Below are 17453 nucleotides of genomic sequence, written 5' to 3' on the forward strand. Positions count from 1 at the left end.
AGTTTAGAGGGGGTTGTTAGTGGTTAGTTTAGAGGGGGTTGTTAGTAGTTTAGAGGAAGTGGTTAGTGGTTAGTTTAGAGGGAGTTGTTAGTAGTTTAGGGGAGGTGGTTAGTGGTTAGTTTAGAGGGGGTTGTTAGAAGTTTAGAGGGGGTGGTTAGTGGTTAGTTTAGAGGAGGTGGTTAGTGGTTAGTGGTTAGTTTAGAGGGGGTGGTTAGTGGTTAGTTTAGAGGAGGTGGTTAGTGGTTTGTTTAGAGGGGGTGGTTAGTGGTTAGTTTAGAGGGGGTGGTTAGTGGTTAGTTTAGAGGAGGTGGTTAATGGTTAGTTTAGAGGGGTGGTTAGTGGTTAGTTTAGAGAGGGTGATTGGAGGGGTTGCTGTTGTGAGCTGTTATTGAATCAGGGCTGACTCAGGGTGACCCTGTGTGCAAAGTAGCCTTCTCAAAAGTCCATAGAGGTAGAAAGCAGGCCATTCACCTTCCATCCCAAGGCATCTCTGGGTGAATTCAAGTTGTTTACTTAACCATGAGTAGCACCAAAGGACATACCAGAGGAAAAGGGGATGAAAAATAATTTCTCCATTTTTTCTGGATGTTGACATGAATACGAAAAGCTGTAGAAAAACTGATGATCTGAACTAAAGTGCTGGTGAAGAATATAAAAAGCAAACCAAGGGCTATCAAAAGAACAAACAGGTCTGTCTTGGAAGAAGTGCAGCCAGAGTGCTCCTTAGCAGTCAGGATGGCGAGGCTTTGAGTCAAGGTGTTTTGGACATGTCATCCGGAAGGGCCCATTCCCGGAGAAGGATACCATGCTTGGCAAAGTAGAGGGCTGTTGGGAAAGAGAAAGACCCCCGAGGCGATAGTGACAGCGACAATGGGCTCAAACAGCAATGATTGTGAGGATGCAGGGCCGCCGGGCAGTGTTTCTTTCCATTAACATGGCGTCGCTGTGAATTGGAACTGACTTGATGGCACTTAACAACGTATAGAATTGAGAAGCCCAATGGACATCCTTATGGACATCTTACCCTTTGACCCCTGAAGATTGAGAACATGAATGTGCATGGGGAGCCAGCTCTGTCCTGAGCTAGGGGACCTGGAGCGGGCACGGAAGTGTGATAGTGGCTCTCCTAGCTAGATCTACCTCCTAATCCTTGGAACCTGTGACTGGTACCTTATTTGGAAAATCAAATGTGACTAAGATAAGCCAATTAAAAAACAAACAAAACCAAATTCACTGCCACCGAGTCGATGCCAACTCAGAGTGACCTTGCTGTGGGTTTCTGAGACTGTCACTATTTACAGGAGTAGAAAGGCCTGGCTTTGAGCTGCTGCTGATACAGATCATAGGCCAACGTGCAAGCCCTATACCATGAGGGATCCTGTGATTATGATAAGGATCTTCAAATGAGAAGATTATCTTGGATTACCTGGCTAGGCCCCAAATGAACACCCCCCCACCCCCCCCCAAAAAAGGTCAACTTCACTGCCATTGAGTCAGTTCTTACTCAGAGACAGGAAAGAGTCTCAGTAACCCCCAGGGGCCCTTCTCCCCTGTCCAGCAGGGTCACTATAAGCCAGAAACAACTCAGTGGCAGTGAGTTTGTCTTTGTGTTTGGGGGACGGCGGCGGGGCGCTAGCAGAACCTGGAAGAAGAAGACTCCCCTAGAGTCTTCAGAGACAGTGTGACCCGACGGGCACGGATTGTGGTCCAGTGATACGGATCTTGGGCTTGTGTTTTCCAACCATGGGGGAACGGTGTCTATGTCTTAATCCACCCAGTCGACGGTACGCTGTTCCAGCAACCACGGGAAATGAACACAGACAGGCATGCACTCACTTCCAGCTCCTTTTCCTCGGCAGTTTCCAGGAACAGATCTGGGCGGAAGGGCTTCACTCCTTTGGAATGCTCCACTCTGAAAATCTTCTCTGGAAGGGTGACAATAATTCACATGAGGAGAAAGGGGGCAGCATGGGAAGCTTCAGGAGTAGACTCCCTCTACCCAAAACGGCTCATCAGCCTAGTCAAAACTGTTTCCAGACAGGCCAACACTCAGTAGACAATGCTCCAGAAATGAATGGACCATCCGGTGAAAGGGTCGCATACCTACTTGATCCAGAAGGGTACCTTAACTTAAGGTCCTTTCCCTTTAGAACTCAATTCAGAGCGAACTGCCTTCAGTCCATTTCTTCTACCAGCAGCTCGCCCTGTCCTTCCTCCATCCCTTAACCTCCCTCTTCCCTGCCTGTTCCCACCAGACAATTAAGGGCTAACACATAAAAAGTGGTCAACAAATGAGGATCAAATGCATGAGATAAAGCAACATTTCCTCTGAGAGGACAAATGACAAAAGCGATAGCTATTTTCTTAGTGAGAACTAAAATATGTGTGTTGTCCTGCTAGAGGGATTGGGAGGAAAGTGGAACATTGTAAGGGAACCAGCCTTAACAGCCAATTATATTGATAATAATGGTACCTGGCAGTGTGACATGTTTTTAAAAACACTTGAAAATGTGACGTGCCGATATGTCAGTGCTTTTGCAGATGACGGACCAGAGATGAGATCACAAATGGATTCATGTCCATCAACCTAGGATGCAGGTTGGCTGGTCCCAGTGGCGGCAACTCTTACCATTCTGGTCTCGGCAGCTGAGCGTGTAGAAGGTTTCTCTCCGGAGGATGATCTCCTGAGCGATGATCCCATAGCTGTACACATCTCCTTTCTGAGAGACGTTGGCTTGGCGAAGTTGTTCTGGAGCCGTCCACAAGTCTGAGCGTTCCACCATTGAAATGGAAAAGAGAGGGTGGTGAGTGGCCCGTGGGTCTCCAGCATAAATTTTGTTCTGTAACTCCTCATGCCATCACCATGACTATGGGTGGCCTTGAACGTATATGGTCCCAAATGCTTGAGCAGTGGATTCTAATACTGGTGCTAGAGAGTACAACATATACTTACCTTTGAAACGGACTGTGTCATGCCAGGATTTGCATGAGGTCCAATAGCAATATTGCCTCCAAAATGCTAGAGTCACAGTCCTGCAATCCTAGACCAAGACCTGATGTACAGCTCCCTGGGTGACGTGACCCTTTAAGGCAGTGGGTTGCAACCCCTTTGGGGTCGAAAGACCCTTTCACAGGGGTCGCCTAAGACCATCAGAAAACACATAAATATTTCACAAAATATAATTACATATTGTTTTGTGATTAATCACTATGCTTTAATTATGCTCAATTCCTAACCATGTAAACATATCCTGCATATCAGATATTTACATTACGATTTATAACAGTAGCAAAATGATAGTGATGAAGTAGCAAGGAAAATAATTTTATGGTCGGGGGTCACCACCACATGAGGAACTGTATGAAAGGGTTGTGGCAAGAGGAAGGTTGAGAACACTGCTTTAAGGGCTGGGCTACTAATTGAAAGGTTGGCCTTACAAATTCACCCGAAGCTCCTTGGAAGAAAGGCCTGCCAATCTGCTTCTGAAAGACCATTGCCATGAAAATCTCGAGTACAATTCTACTTTGTAGTACGGGATCGTCATGGGATAAAATGGCAACTTGTTCTTTTAGTTTGGTTTCGTATAGTAAGTGCACAACAAATATTTGTTGAAGGAATGCAATAGAACAGGGGTGTCAAACTGGTGGCCCGTGTGCCGCATGCGGCCCCTGAGGTAATTTTTTGTGCTCTGAAATAAAATGAAAATAGAAAAAATTGTTATGAAGAAAATAGTGCTTAGGGGAAATTGAGGCAATACCATACACACAATTCCCTCATTAACCCTTTAACTACCGAAGACGAGTATACACAGTGCCTTTCCTGGGGGGGCCTGTAGACATGGATAAATGCGCTGACTCAGTTCTGGTGACGATTGGAAGTGATCTGTCTGCCACTCTCAGTGTCATATATTGGAAACAGATCCCAATAGCGAAAAGGTTAAAAAGAGCACTCTGGGTTGTGCTGTTATGAATCATACCTAGCGGCCGTGCTAGTTAACATTTTTAGAGGGAAGCCATTACGATTGTGCATCACGTTTGTCAGCTGTCCAACATTTTGTTGTTTTTTATTAGTTACTTTGTTATAGTTTCCGGTCACAACATTAGTGAAAACTAGTAGGAGGAATGCGCTGGCAAGTTTCAGGTAAAAAAGAGTAATTTTAGTTTTATAAATACATTAAATAAAATAAATGTTTTAATAAAAGCAATTATATAGCATTTTAATTTTCCTATCCATATTCCTGAATCCTCACTTCAAAATATAAATTTGACAAAATGTGTAAATGGGATGTGGCCCGTGTGAATCTTGCTTGTTGTACCAAATGGCTCGTGTTTTAATTTAGTTTGACACCCCTGCAATAGAACATGAGAGGTTGAGGAATTTAATAGCTAATAGAACATAGAGTAAGGAGTCACAGTGATGCAGTGATTACATGACACGGCTACTAATGGGGAGGTCAGCAGTTCAAACCCACCAGCTACTCCATGGGAGGAAGATGTGGTAGTCGGCTTCTGGAACGATTTCCGGACATATTGTGAAAACCGTTATATATATATATATATATATATAAACAAAATACAGTGCTGTTTAAAAAAAGATTCTTAGTAATATTTTCTAGACATGATATTCTGGCATCTCCAAATCAACTATTGTCCACAGAGGTGTTTTCTTTGGGTCCCACGTTAGTCTTAAAAAATTATGCAATATATAAAATTTACTCACAGTTTATTACTGTCCCTCCCTATTATTTTATATATCGTCCACTTCCCACAAATGCAATGCTCCTGTGTCCTGTGTTTGATTCCTATAATATGTACATTTTGGGACTGCTTGCTCATATCTTATTTAGTAATAACAGACACATACAATTAATTTCAACTGCCCTTGTAAAGGTTCCAAGATCACTTTTCTTGGGTCTGTGTCATCAGCTGTTTCCACAAAATATCTGTAGAACATGTTAATGCAGTGATATGCATATGACGAGATATATTTCCCACAATTTTATCCTCCATCCAAAGGTTCATTTCCTTTTGTAACATGCCATATCAATTTATGTAACTTGTGATTCATGTACAATCTATCCTAGAGAGTTGAGGTTGTAGGAAATGCATAAATAAATAACAAATATGCAGGTAAATAGCAAATACATGTATTCACACTCAAAGTTAAAGTCCCTGAAACCACCGGTCCCAGGGCTGTTCGCTCAGGTCCTTAGGCATAGGGACGCGCTAGGAACAGGGTTGTAATTTTCCCAGAAGAAGGCCGCCAAACGGACTCCTAGTGGGTTTAAATCACTGGCCTTTTTGTTTAGCCACCAAGCATGTAACCACTGTACCACACGGAAGTATAATCAAGCAGTGCTCGAGAGGGAAGGGTTTGGCCTGTAATTAATTTGATTTAATTTCATAGCGAATCATTTGATAAGCGATATCTGTTCTACAACATAATGAGCTATGAAACATGCTGGCACAAAATAGATCTTTGGTCAGTGTCTTTTGGATTGTGCTCCACACTCTGTTGACATGACAGTGGAGGTAGGGGGAAAATCCTCATTTTTATTTTCTTGAAGAACTAAAAGATTTCAAAGGAGAATGTAGTCTGGGCATCTAGGAAGCGTGTTGACACATGAGTACTATAGTTTGGGGTCTATTTGTTTTTGTGTTTACTTTTCTTGTCACGTAGGTGAAGGTCACAAAGCAGGTGGTCAGTCTCACAGTTCTTTTGAGTCTGCTCCCTTCCGAGCTGCAGTAAGGAGTACACATTCAGTGTACAAAGCCCTGTAGGTTTTACAATTGCCTTTCCTTTTCTACTTTTACAATTCTCACCGCATTCTAGAGAGGAGCATGTTTTCTTGATAAGAAAATATTAATACAATCCTAGATTGATAAATTAATGACATCTACCATGTTGATGTGGGACTGGCTGGCACTCGGTCTTCTTGGGTAAATCTCTTGTGATTTCCGAGGGCTCTTTCTGCCCTATCTGTATTGCCCAGCCCCCACCCGGTGCTGCTTCTATGGACTGACAAGTGCTCCATGCTTTCACCCCAATACTCGAGGGACCCAGGGCTGAAGGAAGCCCTCAGAGCCCAGCTGTTCCATCAAGGAGCCTTGAAGAACACTGGCCGGGGAGAAGGGTGGAGCATGAGCCAGCTGTGGCCTCTTGTGGCTTCAGATGTGTGTTTGTTTGTTCACAGTGTCACCATTTCCTGAGTGCCCTACATGGGCTCGTGAGAAAATGAACAACAAGTGGGAAACTAGCAAACATTTCATTCACGGTACAGACCTTTGGTCGGAGGTAAAATGGAATTGCAGCCAAAATCAGTGATCTTTACCACCATCCGGCTGTCCACCACACAGTTAGTGGACTTCAGGCGGCCGTGGACTTCTGTCTTACTGGAGTGCAGATACGACATCCCCTGGAAGTTTTCAGATAACAGAAACACAAAGAGATGAGAAAAGGTTCAGCAGTTTGGTTCTTTGAAAGAAATAATGGATGTTTGGGAAACATTTCCACATATAGAGTCATCCTGTAAGATTTATAATGTGGTCCCATGATTTTATTTTTCAAATATTTGAATTAGCATTGCATTGAGTTTTAAACTCTATTTCAGTGGCATGACCAGGAGGCGAGTGTCTAAAGATTCTGCTTAAATATAAGCAAAAAGGCTGACCCTACTTTTTCATAGCTGAGAAGCAATAGTCACCACCCCAAAAAGTCTGTGCCAAAGGATCGAGAGGACAGATTTTTAAAAATGTTTCTACTCTCCACTTAAAAAACCTTGGGCGTCATGATGAAGCCTGAGCCCACCCGTCGGGGCTGCAGGAGAAAGACCTATGCTCGGTGTCTGTGAGCACGCCAGCCTGCAAAGCCCTCTGGGGCAGTTCTCTGCTGTGACCCGGGGTCACTCTGAGTAGGACATCCACACACATACCAAACTCACTCTTACTGGGTCTCTGGCATTGGGCTTGTCTGGGATCTGCTGTTACCTCGGTTTAAAAATGGGAATTTCCGAAGGCAAGGGGTGGCCTACCTTCTTTCTTACAACCAAATCGGTTCCATTTTTTTCAAACCACTTTATTAGGACATAATCCAGACAACATACAATTCAGTAGTTCGGTTATGTCAAGAAGTATTGTACAATTACTGCCACAATCAGAATTAAAACACATTGTTCCTTCTTGTACTCCTTGTTATTAGTTCCCCAAGTCTCCTAACCTTCCTTGCTGTACTCCCCAAGGACCCAAAATCTTATTACTGTCTGTATGGAGTTACCCATCCTGGAGTTCATATACCAAAAAACACAGAAAAATATCTAACAGAGAGTCAAGAAGGCTACCAACAAAAATCTGTTCCATTCTTATGAGGGTTTCTTTTTAACTTAATAACACAAAACCTTTAATACGTGTGCTAGGGAGCAAACTAAGAGGGAAAGAGAGGCAGAAATGCATCCTGGGACTTCCTAGGCTGGAATCTTCAGAAGAACCCAGCACCAGGTTTTTTCACTCAGTGCAGCTGGTGGGTGCAAACCATTAAGTTTACAATTTGCAACTGAGAGCACTTAACCACTGAACCACCAAGGCTCTTTAGCTTTGACCCATTCCCAGAAAGTCAATTCTGATTTATAGCAACTGGAGGGCCAGCTCCGCCAGGAGAGACACGGCATCCCCTAACTAACGCACAGTAATATGGTGGATAGCACTGGAGACACAGTGCAGGATTTGTGCCCAGTCTGGCCTCTTGCCCACCACCCCCACCACCACCACACACACACACACACCAGGGCAAAACAGGAAGGGAGCACAACAGAACAGGGAAGGGAGCAAAGTGACAAAGTCCCCAAGGAATCCAGAAAAGAGACTTCAGACTTGGGGGCAGGGCTTGGCATCTCATCAGACTTGATCAGAAAATATACATAAATAAGGGTCAGTAGACCAACCTGGAACGATTCCCCCTCCCCCCCATGTCTGTCTGTGTAATATAGTCAGGATAAACAATCCCAAGGAGACAACAATGGGACCAAAGACTGCAGGAGGTGGGGGGTCACAGAAGAGGGGGATGGGGGGAAAGGAAGCGGGGAGTCAACAAACCCAGGGACAAGGGAACAACAAGTGATCCAAAGTGATGCTGAGGAGGATATAGAATGCCCTGTGGGCTTTGATCAAGGGCGATGTAGCTGAGAGGAATTACTGAGAGCTGAATGAAGGTCAAACACGAGAGAGGAAGAGGAGGAAAGTAAAAGGAAACAGAGGAGAGAACCAGGAGGCAAAAAACATTTATAGAGGTATAAATATAGGCACACACACATGAAAACATATGTATCATGATAGGGATAAGGTCTATGTACATATTTTGTGCAGATGTTAAGTATTAAAGTAGCACATGGATATTGGGCCTCTACTCAAGTCCTCCCTCAATGCAAGAACACCTTGTGTCAACAACCTGGCATTCTGTAATGCTCACCCTCCTGACAAGATTGCTGAAGACAAAATGGGTGCACAGAAAATGTGGTGAAGAAAGCTGATGGTGCCCAGCTATCAAAAGATATAGCATCTGGACTCCCAAAGGCCCAAAGATAAACAAGCAGTCATCTAGCAGGGAAGCAACAGCCTGTGTGATCACAAGGCATCCACAGGATCAGGCATCAGGTGACCCAAAAGAAACAATCAGATCGACACGAACGAGGGGGGCCAGCGTGTAAACCCAAACCCCATCTGTAGACAATTGGACACCCCCTCACAGTAGGGGCACAGTAGGAAGGGATGAGTCAGCCAGGATTCGTGTAGTACCGACTCCACCACGCTGGCCTGGCCTTGAAGGAATACAGGCAAGAAGCTTGCCCTGCCGGGACTGCTCCTCCAGAAGACTAGAGGTTTTTTCATTCTTTTTCCTTCATGATCTCTTCGTCTTCAGGAGTCAGGTTGGCTCCCTTCTTCCAGCCCAAGGGCAGTGCATAGTGGGACCCGTACCACGGGCAGTATGGTGTGCTGTCAATGAGCAAGATGCAATCCTTCACTGGGTCTTGGTCCAGACCGCTCCCTCTTGGATGTGTTGTAGACAACCACAATGCTTCTTGTGTTGCAGATCCAACACTCGGCCCTGTCCTTCTTGTTGCCTGCTCTCATGGGAACTGTGTGGATGCAGAAGGGACCAGGCTTAGTGTTGGTGTTAGGTTTCTGGCATGGTGTGCCTCGGTTCTTGCTTCTCAACACTGAAAGAATTCATGTGGTAGAAGCACTTTTCTAATCCAAGTAACTTTTCGCAGGGAAGGCAAGTGTCGGTAGTGCAGTCTCAGACAGTGCGCGCTCTCTCTGGAAAGCGTGCAAGGATGCCTGGCGGGAGCCGTGGGAGAGTTCATGACCAAAAATGACCACTTGAAGGGAGCACAAAAAACCACATGGAAAATGGCCATTCAGAGGAGTCCACAGAACCAAGAGGGCCTTAACCAAGATGCCTCACGCTGACCAGCAAGGGGGCACCCATTGTCAGGGGCTGGCTGGAAAGAGCTCTTTAAAGGGGGTTTTGAAAGAGGAACCCTTTCTTTGGGCTGCTGTGCCTCCCTTGGGGGGGGGCGGGCGGGGGGAGCAGAGGTGTCATAGCTGAAAAGCTGAAGTCCTATTGCCCTGACCGAGGGCAGTACCACACAAAATCAAATAAAGCACTGTCAGGTCTCCACCACCACCATGGCTAGCTGCAGATCAGATCAGACTATTGTAGCGTTTTTACTGGTTCATTTTTGCAAGTAGATATCCCGGCCTTTCTTCCGAGTCTGGAAGCTCAGCTAAAGTCTGGTTAGCATCTCAGTAACATGCGAGCCTCCCCAGACATGGGAGGTGACTGTACTGGCCAGGAATCAAAGCCAGGCCTCCTGCAAGAATTCCACCACTCAACTACCATGGCCTTTTCAAACGGATTCTGATCGTCTGGGTTTCCAGTGATTTAAGACTGGATCACATGCTCAGGATGGATTTTTCTTTATTCTTGAATGTGGTCTTGGTTATTGGTGTTCACTACTCTTTCGATAGCATATATGAAGATATGCATCTCCAATTTTCCCAGTGCCTCTTGCCAGTTCATTGTTTGTCTTTCATATTTTCTCTTAATAAGTTGAGCATTCAGTGGTGTCTTCCTAAGAAGATGTTATATAATTTTGATGCCTAGCCCATCTATAAGAAGCAATACCCCAATTATGGAGTAGAAAAAATATGATAATAAAAACTTTAAGGGCCAAAATTTATTATTTTATATAATCTTAGATTATAAAATAATTCTATAAATATTATATCATAAAATAATCGTATGTTATTTTACAGAGTCATATAACTTATGACACATTTTATATAATGCACTGTTTGATGTAATCCTCACAACAGCCCTATGATATAGGTACTATTATCATTTTATAGAGGAAGACATAAATGTACCAAAAGGTTGACTAACTCACTGAAGATGCTTTCCTTTATTTAATTTTCATAATGTTTGTGTGTGTGTCTGTTAGTAGGTCTCTTACCTTAGCGATGTCGTACAAAACAGATATCTTGAATTCCCAATCCATGAATGTACCATCGGGGTAGGAAATTGTGTCATTTAAAACTTCCTGAATAGGAGAGGGTTGGGGGGAAGAGATAAAGATCAAATTTTAAAGGGGAATACTCTAAAGGTAATATTATTAACTGAATAATCATCTTCTAATCATGAGCCCTTGGAATCGGGAATAAACTGGAACTGGGTTTCCTGCCCACGTACTTTGCTCTGCTAGTAAGAACCACTAAGTGGCGCAATCATCTGGAAACAACAGGAGGTACTACAGTGCTGGCTCCCCATTCTGGCCTCATATAGATACAAAGAATGAATAACATTTGTCTGAAGGATGTGCTGGTGAGCCTGACTAACACCTGTATCAGGTATTCTGTCTCATGAAAATCAGACTAGCATTATTAAACCGAAAATTGCCCTCAGGAAACTCATTCGGCTTAGGTTTTTCCTTATATTATCAATAGCATCCATTCATTTAATTGTCCTTACAACATAATTATTATAGTAGTCCTTTTTCACTATCCAACGTATCCTAAAACATTATATGGCCACCCTACTCAAAGTTATCTGAAAGGCTGAAAACTATTTGCATTCACCCAAAGAGTCATTCAAGGAAAAAGTGCAAACACTCCAAGACTCTTGGAAGCGATGAGCCCAGATTTCTTTCTGCTTCTGCTGTTTTCATTTCGATCCTGTTTCTGCTTGACACCTGGTTTTGCTCATGAACTAGAAATGGCCTGATACTCCCAGTTTGATACTCTTGCTCCCCAAGAGCTTGATGCAGATCTGTTTTACTTCCCCTTTCTGCTTTGGGCAACCTGAATACCCAATTTCTTTGGAAAGCTCCTACCTGCCCTCAGTTCCTCACAGAGGAGAGAGGATTTAGTAGCAAGAGGAGGGCTTATAAGCAAGCCTTCTAATGCAGGCTGAGTGCCATCATAATGACCACCCCTTCTCTTGCAATGCAAAAGCAAGTTGGGGCCAGGAAAACAAAACTGATTTGATGCTCATCACTCACTTTTTAAATTGTTCTCCCTCATTCTCCCAAATCAAAATATGTTCATTTTCACCTTGATCATGAATTTAGATACAATAGGACTGATTGATAAAATCTGGTTGGTCAAGTTTGAAAAGCACCAACTTTTCTAGATAATTGTGTGATAGTATTTCACCAAGAGTCTGCTGGGTGTTTCTTTTCATGCACCAGTTAGGAAATTGGAAATGACCATGGCTGCTTACCCGGAGGGATCCTCTCTCACAGTATTCGATCACCCCAAAGATCGTAGCCTCAAGCTTCACTGTGCCGTAGAACTTGGTCAGGTTGTAATAGTCAATCTGAAGCAACTGAAATAATATGAACTTGTTTTATTTATAAAACAAATCAGCCAGAAAGCGATACCAGAGTGAAAATTAATATGTCCACAAAACGACTCTTGACTCTTTAGGATGATGCATTACTCTTTATCAGTTGAAATGCCAGTATTATTGCTTAGTACACCTTGCATTAAATCTTATTTGGCAAGCTCTCTTTTGTCTACAGGGAATCTTGAATACAGACGTTTGACTACTCTCAAGTATTAATGGGGCCTTTTCTAAGGTCATAGAAGAAGATCTCCAAAGTGTCTTGCCAAACATCAATCTCATTCCTTGGTAGAATTTTCAAGAAAAACAAGAAGAGTCACTTACCTTTTTGTCTGAAGTCTTTCCGCCAGCCTCCCCACCAACGCCTGGCCCCACCGGGAACTTCAGAGCTTAGCACGAGTGGAGTGAAATGGTTTCTTATTTAAGAGCTTGGAATGGGGGAAACATACCTTATTCAGCTCTATCTTCTGCCTCTCATTGAAATTGCCATCGTTGTGCTTGAAGTCTTTTAGAATCACTCTCTGCAAAAAAAATCATTGAATTACGGAGCTGCTGCAGCATAAGGCTGGGAGAAAGATGTGGCAATTCGCTCCTGGAAAAAGTATAGCCTTAGAAACCCTGTGGGACTTCTACTTTGTCCAACACAATCAACTTGATAGCTGCAGGTGGGTTTGGGGTGCTTGCTTATTGTAACATAAGCACTTCATAGGTATTCATAGGTAGTCCCCGACTGCCATGAGGTTCCATGCCTACAGGTCCATCATGTTACTTCTGAGGTAAGTAGAAGGCCTCGTGCCAAATTAACAAGCGATGCTTCTCCTGGTAGGGAACTGAGTAAATTACACTGCATAGAGTCATTGACTCAGCCACTCATCCTGGCAGTGGGCTTTGTTTCCGGTTGTCTAGGCCTGTTCTGTGAGGAAGCGGGTATCGGTGTTATGACGTAATGCCAGGGTGGGCTGTGGAATGTGCTGAGCACTGCCTCGCCATCTCTCCACTGGGACCCCGACACCAACACCAAGGTCACTGGATATCAGACCATACTCGGCACGATGACAATGTTTTGTACAACCAACAAATTGCAAAACTGAACATTATGAGTGAACACTTGAGAATGGTAGTGCCGCAAATGACCTGCTGCAACATGATTTGGTGTCCATATTTCCAATCATAAGAGGTGTGGACAAAAAAGGATGGTCAAAAGTGCAGTTTGTCATCATTTACATATGTTAGAAGTTGGGGACTACCTGGACATGTACTATAATCAATATTTTATTGATCCTTATATCCCTGGCTTCCACTGTCTGGGCTATGATTGGCTCAGGTTTGAGTGTTTCTTCAAGAATGACTAAATCAAAAGGAATGGGGACTGCAGGAAGAGAAATGCAAAACTTCTCTAGGAGCATTGTCATTTCCCACAACCATGAGCCAACTTAAAATCCCACTGTTGTCCAGAGTGCACGGAACCCTTTTCCTATTTCATTTTCTTCCAACACTCTACGCTTCTCCCCCCATTCTATTTATCCTTCAGTTTCCTTGGGCTTGTGAGTTTTACAACATTTGCAGCACAGCCGGTGCTCCTGAGAATGGTGGCAAGGACAAGAACCCTGGGAAACATGAGCAGGAGGACCAGAATACAGGCCCGATCGAAAGCTTGAGAATCAAGGAAGACGATAATCACCTTTTTGTCGTATTTACACTGTCGAAGTCTCTGGATTGTATCTCGTCTCTTGTCCTCCTCAATCTGGATCAAAACAGACCAATTAGTTCCATATCTTGTTCCTGCTATTGCCAGTGAAAGACTGAGAGCCTCCGCCCAGTGGACTGTTTGCTCTGTTGCATGCTGGGCTCTCAGAACAAATTCTTAGAATCAACATGTGTTTTCCTCTCCATCTCTATATTCATATCCCAACAATATTTTCTTCCTGGTTGGCTACCACTCCTGTTGTGGGGTTGGGAGGACCATGAGGATGCATCTCTCCTTTAACTGGCTGTTTTCTTTGCTCCCTTTGCCCCGGCCCTCTTTCTATTGGGAACCACAGCTTATAGCTCCACAGAGATGCTTTAAGGGGAGCTTGTTGTGCATTGGAGTTGTACAGGGCAGAGTTTGGAATTTGATTGCAAACTCATACCTAAAGATCCAAATTGTATCTTCAAATGAGTAGCCATATAATGAAGTGACACTAGGTCCTCACAGAAACACACCAGCCTGTGTGATCCAAGGATTGTAAATAATAAAACCCACGATGAGAGGAGACAATTGTATTAGAGCTTAAAATCTGAGCACCTGGTTTCTAGAAGGCTATGGATGACAGTTCAAACCCCAAATCAACGTGCAGAGTCCCCCTGTACTTCAAGCCCCCATTGGATTCCCTCTAAACATCCAGCATGGGTGTGGAGAGTCCTGCAGACAGACCGTGTGCATTGCAAAGGGCAATACCTCCACACACCCAAGCAGTCAAAGGAGGGGAATCTCCCTTGGGGGGTAACTTGGTTGTGCCCTTGATAGAAATAACTGTGTGGGGGTGGGCAGGGGCTGATAGTCACGAGCCATGCCCTAACCACTGGGGGAGGCCCTGTCATCATCTTGTAGGCTCCTTTGTCTACCACAACATCCATATGCCAATCAGAGCCTTGTTCCTGCTCCAGTCGTTCCACCTGTAACTGCAATGTATTGATCTGATGCATGATGCCCATCAGGCATCTGTGAGTTTTCTTTCTTTCTTTCTTTCTTTCTTTGTGTGTGACAGTTTTCCTTGACCCCCTGTGGCCTTTTTAGAGTTCTGCATATCAGCAAACCCTTGGGCACCATTATGACATCATGCTAATGGTTTCCCTCATTTAACTAATATGTCCCTGCTTTTGTGTTGTCCTTGTCCTGATTAAGACTTTACTAAATGCCCTTTAAAAAATGACATCCACAGAGCAGCATTTGCCCAGGGGTAAAGTTCCAAAGGCAGGAAGAGCTCGCAAAGAAGGACACATGGAAATGGTAAACACAGGGAGACACAGATGCAGTCGGGGTCACAGTGTCACAAGCTATGTGTAAACTGTTGAATGGAAAGCCAATTTTCACCCAAATCACAATGTGGAAAGCTTTTCAATCGACAAACACAATTTTAAAGTACACCTTGAAGGGATCATGCTGAAAGAACTGGGGCGTGTGGGTGAGTGGCTGTGATTCTGGGCAGTCAGATTCAGTGCGTCGTTTCTCTTGCTCTTCAGAAGTTCGTGGCAGGGTTACACTGCTTTTAATGGGCTAACAAACACACGGTGTGGAAAAGTGGGGTTATACAAAGCATCCAAGCAGCATCCCAAGTAAAGAAACTCAGCCAGGTGTCTAAGGGAAGCAGTCCCATCAGCCCTAGGTGATGGCTACCATGCAGTGCCCGGATCTTTGATTTGTCACATGAAGCTGTCATCTGGAATTTTAACATGAAGCTGTCATCTGGAATTTTATACACTATTTCACGAACTATCATGGGAATGGATTTTAAAATGTGAAACACATGCACACACAGACATCTGCAGACTAGATATGGCTTGTGGCCTGTCAGTTAATGACTTCTTGTCTAAAGGCAGAGAGAAGGTTCTGGATGATTGCACCTTTCCCTTTGATTCTAATAAAAACCTGGGATGCATTATTGTCTTTGCGGATTCTTACCTCAAGTCTATTTTGAAATTTAAATGAAATAAATGGTATCAAGTTCAAGCATGGTGCTTGACACCATGCATATTAATAGTGTCAGTTACCTTCCCTTCTTCCTCCTCTCACTGTATAAATAGAGCACAGAGATTAAATGGCATTAAATGACAGGGAGCAAGTGGCAGAATAGGTTGTAGCCCAGCTGATACCGAAGTGCTCACTGGATTCATGGGGTGACATCCAGCGGGATGCTGAGAATTAGGAGCTAGCTAAGACATGGATTCTGAAACAAACTCTCTCTGCTTGGTCCATTTCCTGCTCCCACGACATTGTCCAATGCCTGGCATGTTGTGCTAGCCCCAGCATTCTTCAACAGGGATGGTCAGCCTTACCTTCAGACTAACATGATTGGTCTCATTGGTCTCCAGAGGCATGATCTTTTCAGGAGGAATGTGGGACCATTTTTTCTGGCGAAGTTCGTGGTCTTTTTTGTACTTCCTGTGAAGGAAATAGAATGTTTCAATAGGCTTTTATTAGCATTTATGCCATCAGCTTCGGAACAACGAGAAAATGGAGAGCCCTTATGATCCTGAGGAGCTGTGTGGCGAGGGAGGCTAGCCCAGTTGTGTAGCCCCTGACTGTGCAAGCAGCTGAGCCCTGGCCTTAGGGACCTGCCGGGATTGCTGGATGCAATCCTTTAGATCCCTTTCCTTCACGGCACTGAAACCATCCTTTACTGACCTAAAGGACATGATGGATACCATGGAAAAGGTATGAAGCAAAAAAAAAAAAAACCACAGGAGAGAACAAACATTGGTAACTTTGAGAGGCAAAACTGTTAACTTTAAACTACCAGAGATGTCCCAAAAATTTTTAATAAGCCCATTTCTTTTATGCATTTTTGCCTTTCGAAAATATATAGGCAAAGAGGTAAAAAGGATACAAAGAAAATTTAACACCATGTATCTCAACATATGAAATCTTAAATTTTCAAAATCCCTTTCTTCAGGAACCGCCAATAGAGCAGAATTCTTTGGCCGTAGGGCTACCTACTTTCAAGGTTATAGCCACTGCTCACAAACTGCTCTCAGAGGGACGGCACCAATTCCACCCCCAGCCATGACAATCCCTGTTTCCTTTATTCTTGGCAGCATTTGCCATTAAGCTGTTTGGTTTTTTGGTTCTTGGTATCGATGCAAAAAAGCTGTTTGACTGTGCCTTTAATTTGCATTGTTCTGATTAGCAGAGAGACCGAGCATCTTTTCAAATGTTTTCCACCTCTTTTAGTGCGTGTCTAAAGTTGCCTATGCATCATTTTGCTCACTTTTATTATGCTTTTGTCCTTGCCATATTGATTTACGCGAGCTCCTTATACATTCCGCAAAACAAATCCTTTGTCCCTCCTCTGTCATAAATAACTTCGTCTACTTGATGGTTGGTTTTGACATTGTCGTATACAAGGTTTTGTTTATATATATACACCCCACCATGACTTTCTTTTACCTCAACTAAGGAATACTGAGATCTACACTGAAATCATATAGATATTATCCTTTACATTTTTCTAAGAGTTTTGAAATTTGATTTTCACATAGAGTTCTTTAATGAACTTGAAACTTCACATGGAATGAAATGTACTTTTCTGTCTGGTAGCAGTTAAGATTTTATTTAAATATTTTCCATAAGGGAAGTCTACCATCCTGACATCATTCCCAGTTGATTTCTAATGGCACCTCTATCATATTCAGCATTTTGATGCCTTCTTACCTCATTCCGGAATCTGTCTTCTCTTCCATTGATCTATTTGTTTATCCCTGAGTGTGTCTTTCCTGTCTGTCACTTGACAAACTTCTAAAAGCCACGTATGATGCCTTTCTTAATGTCTCCTAAGTGGAGGCGAGCCTTCTTTTC

General features: G+C 43.6%; 1 protein-coding gene across 1 annotated transcript in view; it reads right to left on the reverse strand.

The window, feature by feature from the left end:
* Positions 1-17453, reverse strand: part of GUCY2C (guanylate cyclase 2C) — a 109030-nt gene that overhangs the window by 31250 nt on the left and 60327 nt on the right. Inside the window, exons 12-19 of the mRNA XM_013007499.2 lie at positions 15935-16040; positions 13578-13640; positions 12346-12417; positions 11774-11878; positions 10509-10595; positions 6284-6416; positions 2630-2767; positions 1837-1925 (exon numbers count right to left, since the gene is read on the reverse strand). Of these exons, the coding sequence (XP_012862953.1) occupies positions 1837-1925; positions 2630-2767; positions 6284-6416; positions 10509-10595; positions 11774-11878; positions 12346-12417; positions 13578-13640; positions 15935-16040 (793 nt within the window). The remainder of the gene's footprint in view (positions 1-1836; positions 1926-2629; positions 2768-6283; positions 6417-10508; positions 10596-11773; positions 11879-12345; positions 12418-13577; positions 13641-15934; positions 16041-17453) is intronic.

The sequence above is a fragment of the Echinops telfairi genome, unplaced genomic scaffold (assembly GCF_000313985.2).
Source record: "Echinops telfairi isolate 266 unplaced genomic scaffold, ASM31398v2 ScPeMD7_21;HRSCAF=78, whole genome shotgun sequence".
NCBI lineage: Eukaryota > Metazoa > Chordata > Mammalia > Afrosoricida > Tenrecidae > Echinops > Echinops telfairi.